The sequence below is a fragment of the Vipera berus genome (genome assembly GCF_964194415.1).
Source record: "Vipera berus genome assembly, chromosome: 5".
Lineage (NCBI taxonomy): Eukaryota > Metazoa > Chordata > Lepidosauria > Squamata > Viperidae > Vipera > Vipera berus.
This window is the reverse complement of record NC_138207.1, coordinates 25,291,989-25,313,734: the sequence shown is the minus strand read 5'-3', so window position 1 is coordinate 25,313,734 and position 21,746 is coordinate 25,291,989. Positions and strand designations below refer to the sequence as shown.

Below are 21,746 nucleotides of genomic sequence, written 5' to 3'. Positions count from 1 at the left end.
ATAACAGGGATGGTTGCAGCGTCCTGCTCTGCTCCAAAGCCTTGGAGCAGAGGCGTCCCGGAGTCCGGAGCAAATTCAGGCTTCGGGGGGGGGGTCTCACACCCTTCAACCACCAAAGTTTAAACTCTAGTGGTCTAGGGGAGCTCTACCCCTACCTAAACGCTCACCCCCCCTCTTCTCCCGAGGAGAGGGTTTCCGAGCTGCCAAACAGCTGATCGTCGCTGTTTTTAGCAGCTCTAACAGAAAACAGCGGGGCTGACGGCCGAAACGGCTGCCATCAACGGAGCCTTGCCACCCGGAAGTCTGAGCTTTCTGATTATATTATAGAATAATGAGCTTCATAAGATGTCAGGTTTGAAGGTCATAGAAGATGTCTGCAGTTGGTTCAACTGATAATGGACTATTTCTGGCCTTCTGAATGGTGGTGTGATTCCCACCTGGTATTTATCCTGACCACATAATCTACTCTGCATGGTGGGCATGGAGGTAGAAGGGATGTTTTTAGTGTATATATGGTGGCGCAGTGGTTAGAATGCAGTATTGCAGGCTAATTCTGCTGACTGCTAGGAGTTCAATCCTCACTGGCTCAAGGTTTACTCGGCCTTCCATCCTTCTGAGGTAAGTAAAATGAGGACCCAGATTGTTGGAGGGCAATAAGATGACTCTCTAAACTGCTTTGAGAGGGTGTAGTATAAATGAAGCACTATGATACAGTATATAAGTCTAAGTGCTATTGCTATGTGTATTTGTGTGTGTTTGGGAGAGTATTTTGATTCTCATTCTATTCTATAAGTGTTTATTTTAGTTTCATTTCAGTGAGACAGTTCTGCAAGCCAATTTTGTCTTTTGGGGAGTGGTGGAATAATGATAGTTTTGCTTTTTTTCTACTGCTTTTTCGCTTACTGTATGAATTTGGAGCTTGCTCACTTGAAAAGATTTCTTAATACACTCAGTTTTCCTTCTAGGAACAGATGGTTTCAAATGTTCAGCTTTGCAGTTTGCCTTTAGAATTTATAAAATAAGGAATCCAAAGTCAGACAGAAGAAGAAACCTCAGAAGTGAAATTTTTTAAGTGGAGGAATGCAAATTTCCACAACAAAAACTATTATAAGCATATAAAAACTGTACTAACAGAAAATACTAATTTATAAAGTATGGTTAACAATATCCATGTTTCCATAAGATACTAGACTAAGACAAACTTAAGTCTTAACACATATCATATAACATACTAAAACATAATGAACATGTATTCACTCAAATGCACAAGCAGGGTTTTGTCACAGTAGTATGTAAGACATGACTTAATAGTCTGTTCAATCTCAGCTAAAGAGACAATAGCATTTGTTCATTTGGATAGTGAAAAAATATTGCTCGGTGACTCTGAATAGATATGGATAAGATTTCAGAAAATTTCCAAGAGATTACACTATGGTCTTTCCATTATAGACAAAAGCTGAAAAACTGGCTTCTAATAGTTGTTAATATTTTACAAGACTGCCAAAATATTTGAACAGTCATGCAATGAGACAAAGTCGCTCAAAGGTACTCAGAACATAACTGCATTTGAGTATCATAATGAAAATCAAATAAAGGTCAGCCTTTTCAAGACAATTATTGTCAAATGGATGAGACTGAACCATCACATTTTTTTCTATACCCCACACCCCTAGAACACTTTTGATATATTCTTGCACCCCTTATAAAAGTTTGAAATAATGGCAACGAATTATGCATATACACTATAATTTTGAAATTTCTAAACCCAAGTTTTCGCACCCCCTGGAATGTCATCTTGTACCCCCGGTTAGGAACCCTGACTTATAAAGTACATGTTCTTGGCTCAAAAATGAATTTGGACAGGATCATGTATCAGGTATAGGGTAACATTTCTAGGCATTAGTCCAAATGTCTACTACTATTAAAATGGGGGTGGGGGAGTCAAGGTGAAGATCAAAACCCTACAAATGTCACTTTGTCTATGCCAGCGTTTTCTATGTGAGCTTTGTTTCTGGTACCTCTACTTAAGCAACCAGATCTTGCTCAGAAGAGGCCACGCTTCACTAATATGTCTACCCACCCTGGTACCCAGCAAAGTTTTCCTATGAGTGATTACATTTGCTGATCTACTGTGCCAACCTGTCTGGTCATCCAGTAAACCCAAGAATGAGAAGTAGCAAAGCCATACTCTTAGGGCAAGTTAAGTGCGACTCTTGAGAGTCCTGCCAAGCTTACTGAATTCTTTTCCAATGGGAAATAAAAGAGGAAATTGAAAGATAGAACATATGTTTGAATTAATGTTTAGGAAATTTTATTTTTAAATCTGAGTCACCTTCTGGTTGGTTCAACATAGCTTCTCTACATGTTCTTACCTCTCTACAGTTTCTCATACATGGAAGCTGAGTTGCTGCTATTTCCTTATCCACACTACGTCTGTCTTAAAAGGGGTACAGAGGAAATATATTTTAAAATCATTGGAGAGAAAGTATTCAGTCAAAACTCAGCAGATAAGGTGTGCTGTAAAGATCTACCATTCCTGGTATTTTTATATTATTATCTTTTTTAAAAAATGAAGCAACTGCAGTGTTATGTTTCCCTTTATAGTGTGAAATTATTATTATTTTTTTCAGAATCAGGTGAAGAAACCTGAAGCTGCTTAAATTAAATATTTGCCTTTTTAAACCACACATTCAAATTGAATCATGCCTTCTTTGAATTATACCTATATTTTTGAATGAAATTAGTACTAATTCATATATAATTACTCTCCCAATTTGCAACTTAATTGCCAAAATAAATTATAGACATCTGAGTATGTTGCCTTGATTGAGTTGTAATGTAGAACCTGGCTATGTTTTTTTTTTACAAACCTGAGTAGCAAGGTGACTTATCACTTAGAAAGCTTAGAACCAGCGACACTGAAATGCTTAGCATGTGCAACTTTTTGCTGCCAACCACACTTTCCTTGTGAATTACATACTTCCCAAAGTAGGCAGGGCCAGGACAAAGAAGAAGCGGGTCAAGGACAATAACTAAATTTGATTTGTCTACATTTGAGCTGTATGAAGTTAAGTAAATATAATTGTATGATTACTCCCCATACACCTAATCCTATCCTCCCTTTATTTCATTTTAAAAATTGTACTTTAGTGGAAAGTTTTCAAAGTTCTTTGGAATAACATTCAAAGGTCTGAAAGAGGCATCAAGTTATGAACCTTGGACATAAAAAATTCAGTACTAAATTGCACGCTACCTGTCGAGGGGTCCTTTCCGACTTACTTCTGCACCACTCCCAGTCAGAGAGTTCTGGTTTCCGGCCCTCCTCATGAGACAACCTTCTTTCTGGTCCTTCAAAAAAAGTTCCTTTTTCAATATTTCGGATCTCTTCCTTTTTATATGTCATTTTTTCAGAAAGTAGACTGTCTATGAATTTATCCCTGCTTAAGTCTTTCCTGGCATCTGTGCTGTCAAGTTTTTTGCAACCAGCAACATTTTTACACGTGGAGCTGTCTACCACAGAAATGGTGCTGAACTCCATTTGGCTGCTGTCTTTTTGAGATCCTTTTGTGTTCTCACAATCGCAGTTGAGCAAGCTGTGGTAAGATATTGAATTGCTACCATCGCTGTGGTGGTTATCATGGGATATCTTATAGATTCCATAACCTTGTTGAAAGGACAAATTGAATTCGAAGCCTCTTCTTTTGGCTAAAGAAAGAAAGTAAATCATTGCATTAAAACAGCTAGAAACCAGCGGGACAGTTAACAGTATTTTTTTTAAAGTACATCATATTTTGATAATTGGGTTAGCAGTGCATTTTATCAAAACATATATTTTAAAGCAATGTTTCAAAACATTGAATGACAAAATAGAAAATACGGTAGTTGAAGCCAAGGTGGATTTGTACAACATTCTTTACTGGGGCAGGGATTAGGTCAGTACATTGTATAAACACCATAATCTAATTAGCACCAGGAAGTAGACAAAATTAGTTTTAGCTGTAAACAGACTTTGGTTCATCACTGTGCAGACTGGAACAAAGGTTAACAAAAGGTTAACCTTATCTTTTACTGTTGGCAAGAAGTTAAAAGTTCTAAAGTGATTGTTCTAAGGAACTCTGTCTTACTCTCTCTTTGTTTTTCATTCCCTTGCAGCCTCGTAGTAGAGAGATTAAATAGAGGAAGACATAGGTTGGAGTGGGTGAGCCTTCCCCAACTCTCCTCTAGCAGAAATGTTGACCAGGCCAACTGATATGTATTCAACTGTTAATGTTATGTTATCAACTGTTACGTTATTAATAGTTATGTCTAACTAGTTATGAATCAATTGTTAAACCCTACGTGAGGTAATCGCCGCTGACAGAAAAACACGCGGCAATTTGACAGCTGTCAAATTGCCGAGAGCTACCGCGCAGGCGCAACGTTTGACAACTCCACACGCGGACTCAGGCTGTCATAACCCGACGCAGCCGATTGGCCGAAACTGACAAGTGGGAGACGACAGGTTCCGGATTGGTGGAGCCAACATGCAGCTGGCTATATAAGGGAGTCAAACCCCTACTGTTTGCCTAGTGTGTACCTCAATAAATCTAAGTAGCAGAGCCTGCTGTCTTCGCGTGATCCTTGACCCACATATTTACCACTGGCGACGAGGATGGGATCGGCTTGCTAAGATGAAGTCACTGAGCTTAGGAAGGCATCCTTCTGGAGGCTCAGAGCTAGTCACTGGGAAGTTGTAACTTCCACCTCAAGCAAGCCGAGGGGAGAACCGAGTCAGCATGGCAGCTTTCGGTCAGATACGTGAATTCGACACCCGATTTCCCGAGCGCTGGGAATCACACCTAGGCCAAATTGAAGGGTTCCTGCTGGTTAGCAAAATAACCGGGGAAACGGCAGCCGACTTCGTAGCGGGAGTAAGGCAAGCCGCCAGATGGTGTCACTTTCCGGACCTGGAGGACCGGATAAGGGACCAGCTGGTTATCGGTCTTAGAGACGAGCACCTCCAGAGAAAAATAATGGCGAAACCAACCCTGAATCTAGCTGAAGTCACTAGAGAGATTTAGGCATACGAAAACACCCACTCAGAAGATTTCGCCAAGGTCGAAAACGGTCAAACCGGAGCCGTGAACCAGGGGGATATAGTCCCCATGGACCAGGGAGAGCTGGAAGACCTCACCGACGTGGACGCCATCCACCGTCGATTCAAAAGGCTCCAAACATGGAAAGCTGAACACAGAGAAGGGGCGAGACCCAAAAACAACAACCGTGAACCCCGAACCGCCTGCGCAAGCTGCGGAGGAAACCACATCAGATCCTCCTGCAGGTTCAGGAACGCCAGGTGCCACAACTGTGGCAAATCGGGCCACATCAAAACAGCATGCAGAAGCCGCAACCGCGGAGAGCTCCACGAGGTCGAGGCAACATCCCCAGGTATGACATCCCAGCCAAATCCAAGGGCCAAGCCCCCCAGACACCTAGTACAGGTCATAGATAAGAAAGGAGGGGGGGAGCCACAGTCTAACCCCTAAGGTCAAAATCAAAGCCAAATTACAAGGGCTACCTTGCGAACTGGAGGTAGACTCCGGCTCCGCAGTCACCCTAATATCTGGGCAAACCTTCAGAGAAATTTGCCAAAAATGCCGCAAACAGATTCCCTTAAAACCACCCCAGGTGATCCTAGCAGACTACCAGAAGTCCCCAATACCCCTGAAGGGCCGAGCTAAAATCTTCGTGGAATTCAAAAAATTTCGAGGACCCCTTAACGTCCTAGTTACCCAAGAGAACAGGTCCAACCTAATCGGCTTGGACTGGTTTAAAGCACTAGGCATAAAACTAACAGGCATCAACAAAATACAGGCCGCAAGCCTTGAAGACGTCTGCAAACAATTTGCAGACGTCTTTGATGGCTACCTAGGAACTTACACAGGGCCCCCAATCACCCTTAAACTAAAGCCGGAGGTGCCACCCATAAGGATAAGGGCACGAAGGGTCCCGTTCGCCCTCAAACAGAAGATTGAGGACGAACTGGACCGCCTTGTCAAAATAGGAGTCCTAGAGCCCACCGACGGAGGAACCTGGGAAACCCCTATAGTGACACCTATAAAACCTAACGGCCAAATTAGATTATGTGCCGATTATAAGGGTACTCTAAACCGGGCACTCAACGCACATGCTTACCCGGTCCCCGCGGTGAAAGATGTCCTCTCCTCTGTCCGGTCTGGCGCCATCTTTGCCAAGCTTGACTTGGCGCAGGCGTATTTACAGCTTCCAGTAACTCCTGAAACCGCAGATGCGCAAACGATCGTAACTCACCGCGGGGCTTTTAAAGTCAAACGCCTCCAGTTTGGCATTTCGGCAGCCCCAGGAATTTTCCAAGAAGTAATGGAAAAAACATTAAAAGGGATTCCTGGGGTATGCCCTTATTTCAACGATGTCCTCATCGCCGGAGAAAATAAGGAAAATTTAGCGGAACGCCTGTCAGCTGTTCTGACCAGATTCAGGACAGCAGGTCTAAAACTACACAAACAAAAATGCCAAATAGGTGTTCCCTCAACTGAGTTCTTAGGCTACAAAATAGATGCCCACGGGGTTCACCCAACAGACGCCAAGATCAAAGCTATCAAAGCTGCCCCCACACCGAAAAATAAACAAGAGTTACAAGCGTTCTTAGGACTCTTGAACTTTTATCATGCATTCTTGCCACACAAAGCCACCCTAGCAGAACCATTACACCGACTTTTAGACAAGGGACGCCCTCAGAAAAATAGTAAAAGGCAACTGGCATCGTCGACTCTCCCAATACCTTCTCGCCCAGCACACCACTCCATGCACCACCACGGGAAAATCTCCGGCAGAACTACGATGGGGACGGCGGCTCATCACTCGCCTGGATAAAATGCACCCTGACAGATGCAACACCGAAACGGAACAACCCCTGCCCCCAAGAACATTTTCCATTGGTCAAAACGTATGGGCCCGTAACTACACAGACGGACCAAAGTGGCTTCAGGGCACCGTCATCGACCAAACGGGGCCACTCTCATACTTAATACACACACAACACAATGGACATATCCGCAGACACATAGACCAATTAAGAAACCGACAACCCCAAAACATCCCTCCATCAGCCCCAGCCAATTCTGCAGACCCGCAAAATGAGCCCGAGACCCGTCACCTTCCCGCTATAAACCAACCAAGACCAGGGGAAGGGGTACCAGAGAACGTCGGAACCCCGCGACGCTCCAGCCGGAGAAGACAACCACCAACGTATTTACAAGACTACGAATGGCGGGGTAACACGCAACAACGAGGAGAGAAGAACAACACCAGTTCGGGGGAGGGGTAAGGGGTGATATGTATTCAACTGTTAATGTTATGTTATCAACTGTTACGTTATTAATAGTTATGTCTAACTAGTTATGAATCAATTGTTAAACGCTACGTGAGGTAATCGCCGCTGACAGAAAAACATGCGGCAATTTGACAGCTGTCAAATTGCCGAGAGCTACCGCGCAGGCGCAACGTTTGACAGCTCCACACGTGGACTCAGGCTGTCATAACCCGACGCAGCCGATTGGCCGAAACTGACAAGCGGGAGACGACAGGTTCCGGATTGGTGGAGCCAACATGCAGCTGGCTATATAAGGGAGTCAAACCCCTACTGTTTGCCTAGTGTGTACCTCAATAAATCTAAGTAGCAGAGCCTGCTGTCTTCGCGTGATCCTTGACCCACATATTTACCACCAACAGATGTATTTTAATGCTTAAAAATAATAATAAAAGCAGCAGGAAGTCATTATCTTCAAGACAGTGTGGCAACTGGGTAATCATCCAAAAATGCTGTCCTTCATTTGATCATGTGCAGTGGATGCCCAGAGGGAAATCAGTCATACAGTGATTAAGTGAACTCAGTGAGTTTTATTCTAGTAAGTGTGTTTAAAATTGTACTAAATCTAGTAAAGGTGTTTTGCACATTTACTGTATATATTTATTTATGACTTAAAGATAGGTATATCATAACACTTGGAATGTGAAATAAAAATTTCTTAGAACAAGAGCACAGTTATTCCCAGCTATTAGAAAACAGTTTTTATGTTGGTTCTATTAGGAACTGTACACTCTTTGAAAGTCTGTGAAATTTACACTGGAAGTAAATTAAATGAGATTATTGTAACAGAAATAATATAAAAATAAATTCTAATTTGACTTGGAGCTAGCATTAATAATACCCTGAAAAAGAAAATATTGCTATACATTTGTACAATATATACTATTATTATACTTTTGCTACAATATATTATATAATTCACTATCCTATCCTGTCCTATCCTCTGCTATCCTATCCTCTGCTATCCTCTACTATCCTTATCCTATCCTCTGCTATCCTCTACTATCCTTATCCTATCCTATCCTATCCTATCCTATCCTATCCTATCCTATCCTATCCTATCCTATCCTATCCTATCCTATCCTATCCTATCCTATCCTATCCTATCCTATAGTGTTACAATTTTCTGCATATTATTTTGATGGTTTAATGCAGGGATGTCAAACTGCCAGCCTATGGGCTGGATGCGTCACCAGGAAACCATGCACACCCCATTGCCAGCAATGGAGAAAAAGCTCTGATATATCACACAATGTCACATGATGTCATGAGTTTGACATGTCTGGTTTAATGCTTCACCCTTCAACTTGTTTGCAGGGCTTGGATATATTTTTATTTCAGTGGCAATCCAAAGTTAAATCTGAAAAAAGGCAATAGCAAACCACTTTATACTTTTACCAAGAAAATAATATAGGCTTGGTTAAAACATTAGGATGAGTTTGTGTGCCAGGTGATGAGACTCCTAGTATGGGAAATACTTTTCTGGTTACTGAGGAAGAACAGTGAACCTTCATAGGTAAATAAGGAGATAGATAAGGTCTGACCAAAAAGAGTAAGACAGTCTAGATATCAATGGTGCCAGTACTGAAAAGATGATTTTCTCATATTTGAAAAACACATGATGTTATAATATGGAATGGCATGAAGCAAATGCAACTTGAATTTGTTAAGTGGAAATGAAGTCTATTAAACTGAATACTTTAAGAATATTTAAACATAGGTGGTCTGGAATGAGCTATTTTAAATCATATAATTGTATACTATATTCAGGAACAAGACAAGTATAAAGAACAGGTATAAAGAAATTGAGTAACAATAATACTAAAAAACAAGCACCTCTAAGTACGTGCTTGGTTATGACTCAATAAATGATAGGGTCATATCTATCAGAATTAGAGTATAGCCAACAAGTGTTTGTCCTCACTACAAAGGGAAGATGTTGGCAAATTGCAAAAGAACTAAAGTAGTACTATGAAGGAAGATTGCCATGCAAACATTGGAGAAATGGAGGAACTGAAAGCATAGGAAGATTTGAAGAAAGGCAATAAAGGAGGGAATATGTTAATAAATAAACACATGAAAAAATATTTATTTATTTGTCAAGCAACATAAATGCAGATTATATGTATATAGTACATGGGCATTACTGGATGTACAATAGCAAAATCAAACACACTATAATCAGAAAAAGAAAATGGAGAAATGTAGTCCAATGCAATCCAGGCAGCCAAGACAGTTTTAGAAAGAAATTGAGAAAGATACTATAAATATTTGGCTTAAAGGTAAAAGAACATGGGGAAAAAATAAGAGAAATGTTAAAAAAAAATACAAAAATTCAAGGGAAAATAATATCTAGATAGGAACACTCAGATCTAATCCCAAAACAGATCTAATAGAATCAAACAAGGTTGAAGGAATATGGAAACAAATGGAATTACTGAATTATAGAATGCATTTTTAGAATATGCTCAGGAACAGTCAGGTATGATAGAAAGTAAACCAGGTACGATATAAGAAAACAGTGCGGCAAGTTCATACATATTTGCACTGAGTAAAGTTGCAGGAGAAGAAACAGTTACTATACAGTTCTCTGTCAATAAATATAAAACAAGATTTTATAGCCTAAACTAAAGATTATAAAATATTGCTGAATATACTCATACTGACCTAGTTGATTAATTCCTTATGCAAGCAAAGTTCAACTTCAAATTTTACGAAGAAGATGTTTACACAGATTTCTACAAATAAGACAAGCTGGATTATTCTCTTTGTCTCTGATCATTCTTCTGAGGAACCTTTACAATGAACAAGAAGTTGTTGCATAAACCAAATTTGGAGAAAAATAATGGTTTTGAATAGGAAAAAGAATGAGACAAGGATACCAACTGTTTCTGTGTAATAGAGGGTTAGTGTCTTAAATAGTAAATATATGGAAAGATTAGCCATTGGTGGAGCAGTGGGATAATGCCTCCTTAAGTAACACCAGCTGCCTGCAATTAGTGCAGGTTCGAGTCCCACCAGGCTCAAGGTTGACTCAGCCTTCCATCCTTCCGAGGTAGGTAAAATGAGGACCCAGATTGTTGGGGGCAATTAAGCTGATTTTGTAACAATGCCGCTTGGGGGGGTGTATGAAAGCAGGCATATACATAGAATGAAGGCTACTGCTAAGCTTGTAAGCCGCCCTGAGTCTTCGGAGAAGGGCAGGATATAAATGGAATTAAAATAAAATAAATAAATAAAAAATTATCCTGTTTTGATTCCAGATAAGAACTTAAGATGTGAGAACATTGTCACAGATGAAACTCTCACAATGAAAAAATGCATTATGAAAAATCTGGATTAATATTATTGATGGTAAAGGATTTGATGTGATAATTTTGTTTCCTTGGGCTCAAGGATAGATAAACAAGCTCAGTTGCTGTAGAATAAAAAGCAGATTAATTCAAATGAGGAAGGCAGATATATTGTCATGAAGGATGAGGATAGTTCTATGACAGCAAAGATCAGAACAATTGCAAGTATACTCTTTCCAGTGGCAATACATAGCTATGAAAGCTGCCTTTGAAAAAGAGAGAGCAAGAAGATAATTGCCATCAAATTTCACATCTGAAAATTATTACTAAGAGAATCATGGATTTTAAAAAGAACTCCTCGATCCTTGCTGTCCCAAAATGAATTAAGAATACCATTTTATGTTTGGAGATAGATTTAGTTTCTGTAGAAGCTAGAGCTTGGCTTTTACTTGTCAGCTTTTGACTAAAATTAATTTTCTTCCCTTTAAGTCAGACCCCTTTAGCCTCTAGGGACTGCTTTAAATCAATGCAGCTTAAGAAAGCTACTGATAATTCCATTTATTGAGTTTTTCAATTGAAAGCCTCTTCTTTTTAGGCTTTGAAAATGTCAGATGTGCTCTCAAGCCACAGATACTATTATTACTAGTAATCTACAATTAGAGTCACAGTCTAAAACTGGTGTTAATAATTCAAGTCTCAAATAGGGACCTAAATTTTTTTAAGATAGTGCCTAAAGATACAGGTACTTCTAAGCAAGATGTGTTTTGTTTTTGTTTTGTAAAATTAGGGTGTTCACATCAAATAAATTAAAATTTTCTAAATATTGAAGGAGTCTGTTTGGTATTGCTCTGAGGACTACAGTCATGATTTGGATAAGAATGATTTCTTTTTTCATAAGCATACAATATTATCGTTTGTCGCAGTCAGTCAGATGTTAAAATTTATTGGCTGCCTAATTCCAGGGAACACAGGTTTGCCAAACTATGAGGTGTTCCTTCCTTCTGGGGAGGTATGAAGAATCTTTAGTTACTTTGTTATAATAAACCTATACTTCCCATCATTTTAGTGTGTTGTTTTTGTCTCATCATTGGATGATGGACTAGATCAGGGGTAGGCAACCTTGGCTCTTTTATGACTCATGGACGTCAACTCCCAGAATTCCTGAGCCAGGCTGGCTCAGGAATTCTGGGAGTTGAAGTCCATGAGTCATAAAAGAGCCAAGGTTGCCTACCCCTGGACTAGATCTATGTTGCCTATGTTTAGAAGTATGGGAGAACTAGAAAAATGGGAAAACAAATGATAAAGATGGAATTAAATAAATTATAGGTTTCTTTGGGAAGAACTTCACGATGTCGAACATTTGTCCATGCAGTTGTCAGGAATCAGAATGACTTACTGGCACTTAACTAACGTGTTAATCATCTAACTGAATGTCTCCAGTTTAAGTCTTTTTATTCTGATTTTGTTTGGTGTGCAATTGGTTTGGAATTCAACATCTGCTACATTTTTTTCTGTCTAACTGACTTTAATTCTTAATATTTGTTTTATGTAGTGATTCAGGAAGAACAATGAACATAAAAACATCCCTTCAGAATAAACAGTGGTTCAATCACCCTCTATGCTTGAGTCCCAGAGCAAGATTGAATAGTTTCATCTGCATAGTTTTTGATGTTAAACTGGGACCTATGCAATTATTACTAATAACAGTATTAGTTTATTTTCCTGCCCTATGCAAAATAAGGAAATGATATCTCAGTCCCACAATAGCTTAGTCCAGAAAGCTTTCTGATCAGGAATTCATAAAACTTCTGTTAAATTCAGCTGCTTAAAATATTAAGTAATAAGGTTGGTGTAGTGGTCAAGGCATCAGGCTAGAAATCAGGGAAACGTGAGTTCAAGTCCCATCTTAGATTCAAAGACAACTGGTGATCCCAGGCTAGTCAGTTTCTCTCAGCTCTGTGTAACAACCCATGGCAAACCACTTCCAAAATGTTACTAAGAAAAATGCAGGGACATCTTCAACTCTGACTTGAAAAAACACACATACATACACAATAATATTTAAGGACTTCAACAGGGAAGACAGTAAGCTGCTTAAGTGGTCAGCCTCTAACATTATTTGTATTCATAAGTATGTCTCCAAGTTGAAATAGATCACACACAGTAGGTATTCTTAAAGAATCAAAATGACAAAGAGCTGCAACATGGAGCTGTATCCATCTACCCAGAAAAAGAAAAGGCCAATGAAATAGGGAACTGTAGGGTGCTCCAAATAAATAGAAGGGAATGGATGTTTTATGTATACCTATCTTGTATATAACTATCTTAACAGCCATCTTGTGAGAGCCCTCATAATATGTTCTCAGAATTCCAAATCTACCGTCTCTGAAAATAAGCTGATTAATTACAGGTAGTCCTTGACTTACCACAGTTCATTCAGTGAGTGTTCAAAGTTACAGTGGTATCGGAAAAAGTGCCTTATGACCGTTTTTTACACTTACGACCATTGCAGCATCCCCATAGTCACGTGATGAAAAGTCAGAAAACTTGGCAACTGACTTATTAGGGTTGCATGGTCCCGGGCTCATGTGATCACCTCTGGTAACCACCTGGCAAGCAAAGTCAATGGGGAAGCCACACTCACTCAACACCCACGTTACTAACTTAACAACTGCAGTGATTCACTTAACAACTGTCACAAGAAAGGTGATAAAATGAGGCAAACAATTGTCTCACTTAGCAACAAAAATTTTGGGCTCGATTGTGGTTGTATGTTGTGGGCTACCTGTGCATTGATTCTGGAATCCAGGCTTAAAGCAGTGGTGGGGATCCTTGTGCCCCCAGATGTTTCCAGCAACAATCCTCACAATCCCTTCTCACTGGCCACTTTAACTGCATCTGATTGGAATTGGATTTCTGAACTTCTAAAGGGCAACAGGTTGCCTATTTCAATTGCTGTTTGCTACTCCTATCCTTTTTAACAGAATACATTAGAAATAAAAGCAAGCTGTAGTTGCCTCCAAAAGTAGTCATAAAAATAAAAGATTTTAAAGCAATGGAATATTGGTTTTGGATGTTGTGATTGTACTTTTAACTATTTAATTCTGCATGAGGCCATAAGGATAGGGTAAATATTTTATTTTGGGACAGAGGGGAAAAATAACCATTAGCATAAACAAAATAAGAGAAAAAAGTTTTGGCTTTAAAATGTTAGGTAATTGTTCAATCGCCATCTGCTATAAATTTCTTTGCAAATATTTGATCAAAGCCAGAAATATGCAGAAGGTGTGCACTTTGTTTCTTGACATAAAGCAAACATGAAAGCAGGCTCTAGAAGATCCAGAGGATGCATCTTTTTGGACAGAAAAAAATCTACCTCTTAAGATCCATTTTGCTTTGTGCATGAATTGTGAACAAAATTGTGCTTCATAGTCCCTGGAATGTACTGTATATGGGTTGCCTGCATAGGCGATTTGTAACTTTGGCTGTTTATGAGACATGGAAAATAAAAAAATCCACCATGTAAACTGCCATTAACTTTATGAAAAAAGACTGCAAAACATAGCAGGTTTTTTTTCTTATTTGTCCTTATTTTATGTAACAAATGTTGAACTTCTGTCAGCCAGAGACCACATTGCTCTTTCAATACTACATTGGAGTCTGTATTTTAAAATAAGTCAGTTCAGGTCTCAACAAAGTGTTCTAGTGAAAAATTTTAAAACAATATAAAACTACAGATTTTACATCCCCTTGGATCTGCACTATGTTACAGAAAGACTTGATAATATCCCTTTGGAAGAGGCAGTTTAACCTCTTTCCCCGTCCTTCATACTTACCCTTGTTTTCCTCTGATGACACTGCATAGATGCTCTTTCTACAATTGATAATGCAGCCACAAGGCAGGTGACTCCAGTGCTCTGACAAGACAAACATCGGAGTGACAGTGACAGCTAGCAAAGTTAGCAGGAAGCTGAATATCTCAAAGGAAAGATTTTGAAACCCAACAGTGTATTGAACAACCATTTGTATCTGAAAGAGAGAGGTATTCCAGAGAAATTAAGCAACAGACAGTTGGCTTGAATTAGAAGCGATCACATATTATACCCCATTCTTCTAAATACTTGCTACATAGACTTCCCCATTCTTGAATATTGGCATCTTAGAAAACAAAGACATGATCCAGATAGGTGTACAGAAGTTTTCTAACCCTGCTATTCACAAATAAATGCCACTGAGTTCAGTAGAGCTTTTATTTAGCATTGCAAAGCATGTCTGCCATATGTTGCAATCCTATACAAGTAATACAAGTGAGCCTATTCCTCTCAACAGCCTCATTTACTTGGGAATCCACATAATATGGTAGACAAAACCAAACACAAAAGTAGCCAAACACAAAAATTGCACACACAGTATCATCACACTTGCCAAACATATTTATGAGCACACTTATCCCTGCTCTGCTCTTGGTAAGGTTAAGACTCAGATTTGGATGGCCCATGGTCCATTAGGTCCTGGGCATGATGGTGAACCCTTAGGTTCTTTGTCAGGCTCATCCCGTAGTTTGCAGAGATGTTTGGCTGAGGATATATTTACAGGGCCATTGCAAAACAATGGATGCCACAACAAGCAGTCTCTGCTGCCTTTCAAAAGACATCCAAAGCCATTTGCTCTCTGAAATACAGCAGATAAACATTCCTGTTCTCCTGGAATTTGTCTCAACTGTGCTTCGCATGTCTTTGAATCTTGACAGATGTCAAAAAGGAACTGTTCTAACACAAGTCCCATCTATGTCTCTCAGAAATGCCAGTTGTTTCAAGTGAAACAATAAATATTGATGCCTGTTCTGTAGCAGAGAAATAGCTTTAACCCTGAGCTATTAATAAAGGGCCATTTGAGTTATTACAGGGAGGTGGAGAGGCACCCTTGAGAAGATCATGTGGATAGATAATTTGCACAGTGCTTTCATTATGCAGAGCTTCATAAATAAAGAAGCAAGTCCTTGCCCCATGGATCTTACAATTTAAATCTTATCAGTAAGGGCAAAGGGAGGACTGCTAGAGGAGGTTGCAAGGGAAGAATGTGAGTGAATGCAGCTGTGACTCCTGGAATGGCAAATATGTGTTTCTTCTGAAATAAATTCTTCAATGTCTAATAGGGCTTATTTCCAGGAAAGAGTACACAAGATCTTTAGTCTTAAACCACATTGATGCTAAAAATTAAAGTTCATCAGTTAATGTGGGATTAGAAAAGGGCCCTGAAAAAATAATGGATTTCAAATTATTACTCCCTATGTGCCAGGCATAAATGGGATTCACAAATGCAATAGGGCACTGATTAGGGTGTAAGAGATACATGACAAAAACAAACAAACAAATGGAAAAAAAACCCAGATTGCCCTATCTGCAATCTACTACCACAAACATCAAGGCAGTTTTCAGTAATTGTTTTTCTTTTTAAAGGAAGTAGAAAATAATGAAATTCTTCCAGTGATTTGTGAATACTTCTGAATTACATAGCTACAGGCAATTCACCACTAAAAGGTGTGCCTTGCAGCTAATAAACAAAGCAAGGAATTTTTGGCAGATGCCACAACAGATAACCTGATGCCAACTGAACTGCATGAAGCATAAGAGCTTGGCCTATTGTATCTAGTTTTTTCCCCTTGGAATCATTCAACAAGATGTATTTGTAGAACACTTATGCTGGCATAAAACTAGAGCCATAAAGTCGTCATCTGTAGTTTTTCTTGTATCTGACTATTAGAAACCATTTTCACATTTGGCAAAACAAATCTCACTCATCTGAAAACTAATTAAAACCTTACATATATACACCAATATATGTGCATTTTGAGTTCCTGATCATTAAATAAACCAGTATTAGAAATATACAGTACATTCAGTTGAAACTAAAATAATGTACCCAACTGTTTGAATAGAGAAGGAATACTTTAAACAACAGCCAAACTGATAGTCCAACAAAATACAAAAATACAAAGCAAATGACAGAGCAACTATTTTTTTTAAAAAAATCTTGATTAACCAATGTTTTAAACACAAGTCGCAAGTTTTCAAGTTGGATACAAGTCGTAGCTTAATTTACTCTGTTCTGCTGCTCCCCACTTCCAAATATCATTAGGTACTGCTTAACTAAACCCTTAGATATAAGGAAAAGAAACTTGGGCAAGGTTGTTGTTGTTTTTTACCATCATTGGGAGCCAAAGAATGGTTTTGGTCAGAGCCAGAATTAGCGAGAAGCGTTTCTGAGCAAAATCCACAGTGCTGTTCCGGTTGTTACGTGGCACATTTCGTGTGCCATGGTGGTCCAAGTGACAGTGGTCAGCTGGACTTTGTCTGATAACTGGGTCAGAGTTCTGACAGTGCTTCTGGGTTTTATTCATAGTGTCTTCTGTAGGAAGAGAAGATTTGTGACTTTCAAATGGAAGTACCCCAGAAGAAAAATGGCCTCCTGTGACTTGATGATAATCATCATAAAAGTGCTGTTGCTCATCTGAACACAGTAATTGATAAATAAGAGGAACGGAGAGTATAATTAGGAGACAGAAACAAAATGAGTAGATTATAAAAAGAAACAAGATATATGAACTGGAACAGTCAGCAAAACATCCCCAGGAGGTGGGAGCATAGGTGCCCCAGCCACATAAAGGCAAAATACAAATCAGCAGACAGACAGTCCAGATAGTAAGAACAGCCCATATCATGCTCACTGGCCTCTTGGTGGCCCCTTGGCTCTCTCCCATTTTATTGAGGCTGTAGAAGTTATAGGAAACTACAAGGGACCCTATCAAGTTGCTGGAAAAGCCCTGAAATAAGTACAGGAGTGCTGAAGTGGTACATGCAGTCTGGGGAAGCATTTCATTCAACCAAGGCTTGAGCATAAAAATTGTTGCTGGTACCACACTAATCAGATCATCCACACTTAGCGAAGTTGCAAGCATTGAAACAGTACTTTTGTTCTGCATTCTCAGTAAGGAAACTAATGAATAGATGCTACCCAGCAAGGTTAAGAATGTGATGACAAAAGTCAAGCAAAAAATGAAAAGATTCAAAGATTTTTGGTCTTTGGGTATATCCATCATTCCCCGGTTTGGGGAGCTTGTCTCATTTAATGAAACATTAGTATGGGTAACTGACATTGTTGCCAGGATAGTTGGGATAGCTGGGGTTGATGTTACTTTACCTTCTCCAGATTCTTTGAGTTCTCATCCGATGAAAACATTGTTAGCTCCATCGTATTCCTCATCTTCTCTACCAAGTTTATTCCTGGACTGTAAAGATTTTTCCCCCTTTCTGAATGCCTGCTTAGGATGCTCCCAAGTAATGCCCAGCTCACCCTGTTAAAAGAAGCATTAATGTTAAGTCCCAAGGAGCAAAAAAATTCCAGCCAAGAAAATAAACCACAATAATTTCTCCTTTCCTCCGTTCTTTGTCAGTCCTTTATAATCCTCAGAAGTGATCAAGTTTAGCCTCAAAGTAAAAAGCCGATGTCAAAAACGTGCTGTAAGGGAAAGCAAGCAGAATATCAGTCTCACACTGCCGGCTTAGGAGAAACTATAGCAAAGGGGAGGGAGGAAAAGAACCACCAGAAGCTCTTTGGTTCAGTCTGCACAATTCATAGCTGCAGGAGGGAGGAGTCAGATATAAGCAGGATAGCATAAGAGAGTGGAAGAAGGATATCTCAAAGCAGAGCTGCTCTCAGATCATAAGCAAGGAAGACTCTTTGTGAAGCCACACCTTCAGCACGGATGCACAGAGCCAATGCAAACACAAATCCGACAATAAATGTCAACTCTTCCTTCCGGCCCCAGAACTACTACACAGCTGTTGAACTTGGGACACACCGTAGAGGAAATCCACGTGCAACAACTTTCAGAAGGGCTCTGAGCTCAAAGCCAAAGCATTCATGGGGTTTGGAGTCCTCAGATTGTACATTCCTGTGCTGGAATTTGAAAAATAAAATAATTGTAGTTGATGTCAACATTATTTTTAATTCATTACAACAGGTTCTTAAATCAGAACTGCCTGAAATCTTAAATCAGGCAAATCATCTGTTGAGTGGGTGACACCTGGCCTCTTTGACCCTCTAAAGCTGCTTCTGTTGCTGCCTCTTGTCATAAAGGGGGAATGGAAGTAAATGAAGATGGCTTGGGGATGATTTGGCACAGATGGCCTAGGGACGTCTCCAATTTGGCACTCTTCATCCATTTTGGAATTGCAGATTCCATAATTTCTACATTGGCTTCGCATTCACATTGCTGTCTTTCTGCATTCAACACATCAGTAGCCATCTCACTACGATAGGCTCTGGGTGCCATTTCTTGCTCACAAGCTGCTTCTGCTCTCAAGCTTGGGGTAACTATGCCTGAAAAACTTGATTAATAATACATCATATTGAATTTCACCTTACTCTGCTCCAGTCATGTTTCATCAGGGAGTTCTCACAATCTTTATCAGTCTCAGCCTCTAATCCTGTTTTCCTCTGGAATTCATCTCAATGCTGGGTTGGAAAGAGAGGGGAAGAAAAATGGAAATGATCCAGGCTAAAATACTTGAAAAGTGTCTGAAGAGTTCTTTTTTCTCTTTTCCACAGTACTCACATTCTTAAACTTCTTCTTCTTCTTATTATTATTATTATATGCTAAGCAGACCCCGACAGAAGAGAATTGACTGGCACTCAAGGTTATATAGATGTGTACTCTAAATACCATGGTCCAATCTGATACTACAATACCATGCCCAGAAAGATTTAGGAAATAAATTGCTACTCGAAGACCAAAATACTGTTTTCAGAAAAATGAATTATGTATTTAGATTTCTGTTCACTCTAAAGCCTGAAGGGAGTGGTATATTTTATGACAGGATGTTCCAAGAGTTGTATTGGGCTGTTTATTTTCTGAATCAGTAATACCAATGCAGGCTGATTTGGGATACTTTATGAACTGTAGTTCTTGCCTGAAGATCTTTCCACTCACCAGTTCATGAGAGACATACTAAATGAAATATTAAAATTCAAATCAATTCCTCAGTCTGAACAATTCATTTCACACCATGCAGACTCCAATAGCCATACTTTGCTCTTAGGTAGGCTGAAACAGTTGCTTCAGTTTGAGGATGTTATGAATGGGAATCCATTATTAATTTTCTTAATTTATTCCTGTGGTGGAAGGGAGAAAGATTGTTATTCCAATTGGATAATATTGTGAAAAGCAATTCTCACTTCTAGACAAAATGTAAATGTATGATTTATAGCTAGTACAAAGAATACATGTGGTATGAGAAAACTCTGTGTATCGGCTTGCTTGGAAATATGCATGAATATGAGGAAGGAAAGTATTTTTGAATTCTTCTGTGGCTGGATTTCAAGGTACCTGTGGTAATAGACCTAACAAGGCTGACTCTATTTTGCTCCCTGATAAAAAAAAAAGTAACCACCATAAGCAAGAGTATAGATATGCAAACAACGTATGCATAATTACTATGTGTAGATAAAAATTTAGAAACTGTTGACATTTATTTATTTTTATCTTGCCTTTATTATTTATACAAATAACTCAAGGCAGTACAAATATCATCTAACACACCTTTCTCCTCCAATTTTCCTCACAACAACCCTGTGAGGTGAGTTGGGCTGAGAGAGAGTGACTGGCCCAAGGTCACCCAGTTGGTTTTCATGGCTGAGACAGGACTTGAATTCATGGTCTCCTACTTTCTAGGCTGGAGTCTTAAAAACACTAGATCAAACTGGCTCTCATTTAAACAGTCATATAGTATATTTTGATACACTGGGAAAAACTGGTGAAGCCAATTTTTGCATTTTCTTACCCAGTGGCTAATTTTGAATGGACAGCATCAAGACATTTGCTTTCACCTCTTATGAACCTTTATTTTTAACAGGGTCAGTCCTTCATGTACAGGATGCTTTCAAATGAAGAGGTATCCAGAAGATTATTTAATCTAGATTTTTTTTAATGAACATAGTCAGCCTAAGTAGCTGGGTAAGCCTTTGCTGGATTCAGTAGATTATATTTTACTCTACTAGGTAAAGGTAAAGGTAAAGGTTCCCTTGCACATGCATGCTAGTCGTTTCCAACTCTAGGGGCCGGTGCTCATCTCCGTTTCAAAGCCGAAGAGCCAGCGCTTGTCCGAGGACGTCTCCGTGGTCATGTGGCCGGCATGACTAGACGCCAAAGGCGCACGGAACACTGTTACCTTCCCACTGCAGTGGTCCCTATTTTTCTACTTGCATTTTTACGTGCTTTCGAACTGCTAGGTTGGCAGAAGCTGGGACGAGTAACAGGCGCTCACTCTGTTACGCGGCACTCGGGATTCGACCCGCCAAACTGCCAATCTTCTGATCAGCGTCCTAACCCACTGAGCCACCGCGTCCCTTTCTTACTAGTCACCGCGTCCCTTTACTCTACTAGTTTTCATTAAATCAAGGATATGTATGATCCTGTTTGTTTGTTTTTACTTTTCCAAAAATCTAACACAAATATTCACACACTTATGAAAGGTGAATAAGCCTGGATTTATTTTTTGTTACCGAAGATTAAATCTTATTTGGTACAATGACACTTAACTTCTAAGTGGACAAGTATGAGATTGGGATGTAAAAAAATGAACAAGAAAAAACTTGCATTTGCTAAGCTTGGAATTTTTAAATTGTATCTGGGAAGGAAGGAAGGAAGGAAGGAAGGAAGGAAGGAAGGAAGGAAGGAAGGAAGGAAGGAAGGAAGGAAGGAAGGAAGGAAGGAAGGAAGGAAGGAAGGAAGGAAGGAATCCTTCTGAAATAATTATTTATGAATATTTTACAATTGGGACATCACCACCCCTAGAAGCCGTCTGTCTGGTAGCTATTGAATACATCTTAGTTTAGCATCTTTAAGGTTGCAATCCAATAGACAATTTCTTCAGATAAGAAAACCTCTTTTTAAACCACCTAACATACGATTGTGCTGTGATAGACAGCCATTGAAGAATTGTTTGCATAGTATCATTATGGGAAGAGTGAATTTCTCATGGTTTTTTCATTGATCTATGAATTTC

The 21,746-nt window shown here is 39.4% G+C and overlaps 1 protein-coding gene across 1 annotated transcript in view; it reads right to left on the bottom strand.

Moving 5' to 3' along the window:
• The window catches only part of GPR149 (G protein-coupled receptor 149), a gene marked incomplete at both ends in the record, with an annotated part of 45,686 nt that extends 27,850 nt beyond the window's left edge, over window positions 1–17,836 (bottom strand). Inside the window, 3 exons of the mRNA XM_081328751.1 lie at window positions 3,254–3,705; window positions 14,517–14,709; window positions 16,886–17,836. Of these exons, the coding sequence (XP_081184877.1) occupies window positions 3,254–3,705; window positions 14,517–14,709; window positions 16,886–17,836 (1,596 nt within the window). The remainder of the gene's footprint in view (window positions 1–3,253; window positions 3,706–14,516; window positions 14,710–16,885) is intronic.
• Window positions 17,837–21,746: the final 3,910 nt, after the last annotated feature.